This window comes from Bidens hawaiensis, unplaced genomic scaffold (assembly GCF_021521415.1).
Source record: "Bidens hawaiensis isolate Kalapana, Puna unplaced genomic scaffold, B.hawaiensis_p1.1 tig00014142_1, whole genome shotgun sequence".
Taxonomy (NCBI): domain Eukaryota; kingdom Viridiplantae; phylum Streptophyta; class Magnoliopsida; order Asterales; family Asteraceae; genus Bidens; species Bidens hawaiensis.
In genome coordinates, this window is record NW_027492218.1 from 181,253 (window position 1) to 187,534 (window position 6,282).

General features: G+C 32.4%; 1 protein-coding gene across 1 annotated transcript; it reads right to left on the reverse strand.

Moving 5' to 3' along the window:
• Window positions 1-862: 862 nt before the first annotated feature.
• Window positions 863-6,026, reverse strand: LOC143546006 (uncharacterized). Its single transcript, XM_077037763.1, has 7 exons — window positions 6,012-6,026; window positions 4,533-4,692; window positions 4,406-4,450; window positions 3,496-3,661; window positions 2,278-2,633; window positions 1,020-1,530; window positions 863-902 (listed from the first exon to the last, which is right to left on the reverse strand). Exons 2-6 carry the CDS (start codon window positions 4,661-4,663, stop codon window positions 1,215-1,217), a joined length of 1,014 nt encoding a protein of 337 aa, XP_076893878.1. The 5' UTR covers window positions 4,664-4,692; window positions 6,012-6,026; the 3' UTR covers window positions 863-902; window positions 1,020-1,214.
• Between the last annotated feature and the right edge of the window lie 256 nt (window positions 6,027-6,282).

The following is a 6,282-nucleotide window of genomic DNA, read 5'->3' on the forward strand; positions in this document are numbered from 1 at the left end:
TTTTCTCTTTAAGAGGAGTTTTCACTAGAACTCACCCATATATGTATATAGGAGGTTCATGTACAAAATAATCTTAACATGAGAACGTATGAAACAATACCAATCAACCAAAAATTAGAGCGTATAAAACAATACCAACTACAATACCAATCTATGTAAGCAAATAACAAAGAAAAAACCCTAATAATAACAACAAAATAGTAAAAATTAGCAACAAAATAATAACAGTAAATATTTATAACAGCATAAGGAAAAAAATACTAATAAGAACAACAAAACACAAATCAACAAATAATTATAACGTCTCATAATCGGAAATCAGCAAATACGAACAAAAAATAACAACATTTATAAAACAAACATAATAATAACAGCAAATTGGTTCTCACTGTTTTTATGTTAAGAATGATTTGTATTTGATCCTAAAACTATATATATATATATATATATAGGGGAGGGTTAACGTACAAATGAAATTAACGTGCTAAACATGAGAATCAGGTAGATTAATTATACAAGTAGAGTAATTATGTAATTAATCTACTTCATTCTCACATTTAGCACGTTAATTTCATTTGTATTTGATCCAAACCATATATATATATATATATAAACTTTTATTAAACAATAAATCTCAGCTCACGAACCATTTCAAACTTGATAAGTGAATCTTGGCTCAACTCATGCTCGTTTATTAATCAAACCTTTTTAAGCGTATGCTCGTTTAAGTTCGACTCGATTCAAGCTTTTAACCAACCGACCTCAAATAGCTTACAAACAACTTGGCTCGTTCTCATGCCTAATATTTAGTGTAATAACCACTAAACAGAGAAGGTTAAATTTATGGTAAATACTCTTCATGTGGGTAATTAAATCATAATAAATTTCAGATTCCAAATGCCCTTTTTTACAAGTCATAAAGTTAAAATATTTATAATAAACAACTGACCGGAATCTATATTATCCTAAAGTTTTTACCTTGGTTAGAATGCATGCTGAAATATTGTTCATCGAAGAACCTCATCTGATTTTGGACCTATAAAAGGCCATGATAATAGTTACAAAAAGTTGATATATGCATCTACAATCACCAACCACGTATCACCTTCAAAACAGGATGCAACCATGTTTACTTAAAAATGTACACAAAACAAAACATGTTTATGCATCCAAAACTCCCAATCAAAAACAGATGACCACTGTTTTTGTTAGCACTATATATTATGAAACCCGATATTGAGATCCGTGGATATGGAAATGAGGAGAGGTAGAGATTGGTGCCAAGCAGCTTTGAAAACACGTTTTTGGTGAGCTTTAATGGACTGCGAGGGGTGACTACCATTGTATCTGATGTCGAAGATGTGGATCATCGGGTCTGCAGAACCTGATGTGATGTACAAGCCATCAGGGGACCAAGCTTGATTTATCAAAGCCGACTGTGACTTGCTGCTTTCTTGATTCCACCCAAATTCATGAACTTGTGACGCCTTCAGCCTCATGTCAAACAGTCGCAGCTGCCTTTGCGGAGCACTAATTGCAAAAGTATATCAACACAAATTGTAAGGTATTTGAAAGATAATATTTACCCAACCATAACTAAAATTTTCATACATATTTTTTTTTTAATTAAATTTTACTGGATGATCATTCTACACATTATCATTATATTTGTTTAAACGCTATTTTTGTTCGGATTTTGATTGACACTGACAATAAGCAATCGAAACAAACCATCATCTTTCCTCATTCTTCTCTCGACGGCAGATGATCGAACCAGGTATAATTGCATGATAATTAAACGAAGGCAATCTAATATTTTGAGAAAACTATTGTTTATGGGCAAAAGAAAAAATTAAGTTAAAAATGGGTAAAAAGAAATTTATAAGCTAAAAATGGGTAAATTAAAATATGGGCATATATGAAATTTTAAAGTTATAGTAAATAAAGGTGAAATGGTCATTTAGTAATTTGTTTTTAATCGAATTGGATATAATTTGTATATCAACCACTTTGTAAGAGCATATATGATATTTTAAAATTTACACAGGTATATACAATATTTTTCAAGTTTGTAGAGGTATATATGAAATCGGCCCGAATAAATTCGATTATTCGGTCAAACTAGGGGTGTAATCAAGCTAACCCGCTCGTTAGAAACTTGAGCCAAGCTCGAGCTTGGCAAACTACACACGAGCCAAGCTCAAGCCCTAACACCCCTGGGTGAAATATTCACTGAAAATAAAATTTAAAAAGCTAGGCTAGGTTAGGTTAAGTTACCCGGTCTGAACCATGAAAAGATTCGAGTCACGAGGATTTGGTAAAACACTCATGCACTTGCTTTCTATCAGATGCTTGTAGGCTGCTGTTTGAGACTCTACATCAAAACCGATAATCCTCTTGTCGGAGCCAACAGAAATCACCATACTCTTTTGTTGCATACCAGCTACTCCCATAACAGCCGAAGAATGCAAAGTTGTATGCAGCGGTGTCGGTTTCCAAGAACCATGTTTTGAAGTCCAAAGAATAACAGCATGGTCATTTCCACAAGTACTGAAATGCATGTCGCCCCATGGCATGAACATTACATTGTTGATCACCCCCTTAGTGTGAGGTTTATCTTCCAAGAAGACCACCTGTTCACATCAACATTGTTAACATAAAATTGCACAAATAGTCCCTGTGGTTTGATCATATTGCAAGTTTGGTCCCCCAGATTTTAAAATTTGCAAACTCAGTCCAAACATCTGTGAGACTGTTGGTTTTGATTAGGGGTGTGCATGAAAACAAAAAAGAAACAGAACTGACATGGAAAAAACCGAACAAAACAAACACTGGCGGTTCGGTTTTTCGGTTTTGCATGAAATAAAAGCCTAACTGATCCGAACTTATAGAAAAAACCGAACTGAATTTATAGAATTTCATATTTTATTTTGAACTTGAAGTATTTTTTTAATAATTTAATATATACTATCACCCAAATATTTAGGCCTAAATGTATAATAACCAATTAGTTTTTAACTAACAATCAACTTTAGGCTGACTTTTGGCTAACTTGTTTTTCGGCCCAAATGGTTAATCCCAAAAAACCAAAACCAAAACCAAACTGAACCCAAACGAAAAACCAAAACCGAACAGTTTTCAGACGTTCAATTTGGTTTTGATTTCAAATAAAATAAAAATACCAAAAATATTTTGGCTTTCGAAAACTATTCATTTTGGTTTACACAAGGTTTCGATTCGGTCTCGATTTTGTGATTTGAGGTTAAAATATTTTGGGCGAAAAACAAATAGGTCAAACAATAGAATCAGAAGTTCAGAACCTAACACTTTAGCTCTAATTATTTTTGTTAATTAATTATTAATTTAGTATTTACACGTTATATCATAAAATATTTTTTGTTGCATCCTTTATTGATTTTTAGGACTGACTTAACATTTTAAAAATTATACCTGTGATCATTTGTACAATTTTCTCAAGTTAAATGGTCTACTCACCTCTTTTTCTTTGTCATTGAAGTTTAAGACTGCTAACTGCGATTGCCCGGAATCTGCAGTGTACACTGATATCAGGCTGTTTCCATGTGGATGCCAGGCAATATCTTCAGGCCATCTCCTTTGTTTAGATGCAGCATTGATCGAACTAACAAGATTTGCATACGACCTGATCCATTTCAAATTACCAACTAATAAGTGATCAATCATATTAATTACTTACCATTGTAAAATAGATAGAAACTGGTTGCATCCGACATGAATAGGCATGCCTTTTTAGCCATGTGAATCATTTTTCAAAAAGTGAACACAAGATTTCCTCAAAGGTATGCATTTATGAATGTATGATTAATGCAACCTAACATGTTTATAGTCGAACTCCACCATTTGTATGGCTTTTTGATAAAAGAGATCCATTTTCATGCTTATATGTCATGTGAGGCCAGTTGAGTATGTATAAATACTAAATTTGTAATTAATCAAGTTATGAGGCATGCACATGTGTGAGTGTGTGTAAGAGAGAGAGAGAGAGAGGGGGGGGGGTCATTAGCAAACCGCAAAAAAGTGGGGTACGGGGAACCATCAGTTTTACATGTAAAAACCTCATAAAAACTCATTTTTACATGTAAAAGAATTCAATTTTTCATATTTTCTTTTGGAGCTTTTACGTATAAACACATGTAGTAGGCATTTTAATAAAGAAAACACATTTTAGTAAATTTTTTTAAACTTTTTTTCCACAATTTTATAAAAACTTTTTTTTTATTAAAAAACAGCTTCTAAATATGCTTATATACAAAAGCCTCAAAAACAACAATGTAAAAATATGTTTTTTACATCTAAAACACATATTTCCTCACTATTTTGTGGTTCCTTAATCAATCAAGTATATATTATCAAGGGCGTATCATACCCTTTGGCCTGAATTTCCCACAGATTTACAATCCCATCCAAAGCACTGCAAGTAGCAAAGTTAAAAAGGTAAGATCGTTATTAATCAAAAAAGCATGAAACTGAAAGTAAACTCCAGACTCAACTACCTGGTAGCAAATAGTTTATGATTTGTGGGATACAGAACAAGACTTCTGAGCTTTCTGGTATGTTGACTTGGGATCATGTTGCTGGATGGTTCACAGTTTATCTTACAAGGTGAGGAAGAACTACCTACCATCTCAATCAGATTTAAATCATGGTTTTCCTCTGCAATATTATATCAACACCAAATTATGTTAATCATATCCTCCAAACAAGTATCATATATGGGAAGACATGGGACAAAAAAAGCAATCTGAAAAAACCGAACCGAAACAAAAACTGATGGTTTGGTTTTATGACTATGTAAATAATCAACTTACGGTAAGGGTACAGAATGCCGGTACCCGTACCTTACTGAACCAGTACTGTACCGACAACCTCGGTACGTTATACGGTACCCACTTTTCCAGAAATTCGGTATCAGTATTTTCGTAGCTAGTACCGGCAACAATAACATAACGCACCGAACTGGTTGGTACCCACTTTTCCAAAAATTCGGTACCAGTAACGGTATGGTACCAATCTTTCGGTTTGGTTGTGCTTTGTATGTAATAAAAAACATGAGGGTAAAAACAAACTTCTAGACTTTCATAATATAATTTTTTATTTTAAGCAATTTATAAGAACTTAATAAATATGTAACTCCAATATTTTAGTTCAAATGTATAATATACTAATAATCAATTATTCATTCATTAATTTAAAACATGAGTTAAGCCTAATTCATTATTTGGGCCAAAACCTCTCTTTCTTTTCCCAAAAATTTCAAGCTCAGTTGGCGAAACCGAAACCAACCGAGAACCAAAACAACAAAACAAAATCGTTTCGTATGTAATAAAAACCAAAAAATACCTAACCGAATGTATAATAATCGTAATTTCTCAAGATATCATCCTACTGCCTATTAATTTGCAAATTCTTCCTCAGTTAGTTAACAGAATAAAATTTTCATACATTATACTTTATTTAAAAAATTTATAAGAATTTAATAAATATGTAACTCATATTTTAGTCAAATGCATAATAATCAATTATTAATTAATTAAAAACATAATTTAAGCCTGAATTCATTATTTTGAGCCTACACTTTTTTCCCCCAAAAAAATCGCCGGAACCAACCCAAAAGCCAAAAGACGAAACAAAATCATTCCATATGCAATAAAACCGAAAGAACCTAATCAAATTTCTATTGTTTCATACCTTATACTTTATTTAAACAATCTATAAAAATTTAATAAAAGAAGTAACTGATATATTTTGGCCCAAATGCATACTAATCAATTGCTTTTTAATTTAAAACACGATTTAAGCCTAAGTTCATTATTTTGGGCCAAAACTTATTTATTTTCCCCAAAAATTTCAAAATATAGCAAAACAGAAACCGAACCAAAACCAAAACAAAAAAAAAAACTAAAACGAAATGGTTCTCAAAATTCCAAAAACCAAAGTTTCAATTTTAACCAAAAACCGAACCCAAGTCTTACCAATTTTCCTTTTAGTCCCTCCTCCTCCTCCATGAATCCTGGGTTTGATAGGAAACGGAGTGACTCTGGGAGGTATAATCAGCAGCGGTTTCTTCTTCCTTTCAACGATCTTACAGTCATCGCCATCTTCTTCTTCTGGCCTCTTTTTAAAAGGCTTGCACTCTTGGTCCTCATTTTCATCTTCAACGTGTACATTATTATTATTATTATTATTATTATTTTCGAGTGCTAAAACACAAGAAGAAGATGAAGGAGGTCGAGTAGTGCGAAT

What these genes read in the sequence shown, in the direction of transcription:
- LOC143546006 (XM_077037763.1), bottom strand. Translation starts at nt 4,663, where the DNA reads ATGGTAGGTAGTTCTTCCTCACCTTGTAAGATAAACTGTGAACCATCC. An exon ending in TCAATGACAAAGAAAAAGAG is followed by an intron (nt 2,634 to 3,495) that starts GTGAGTAGACCA and finishes TGATGTGAACAG; the next exon opens with GTGGTCTTCTTGGAAGATAA. An exon ending in CTTTTCATGGTTCAGACCGG is followed by an intron (nt 1,531 to 2,277) that starts GTAACTTAACCT and finishes TTTTGCAATTAG; the next exon opens with TGCTCCGCAAAGGCAGCTGC.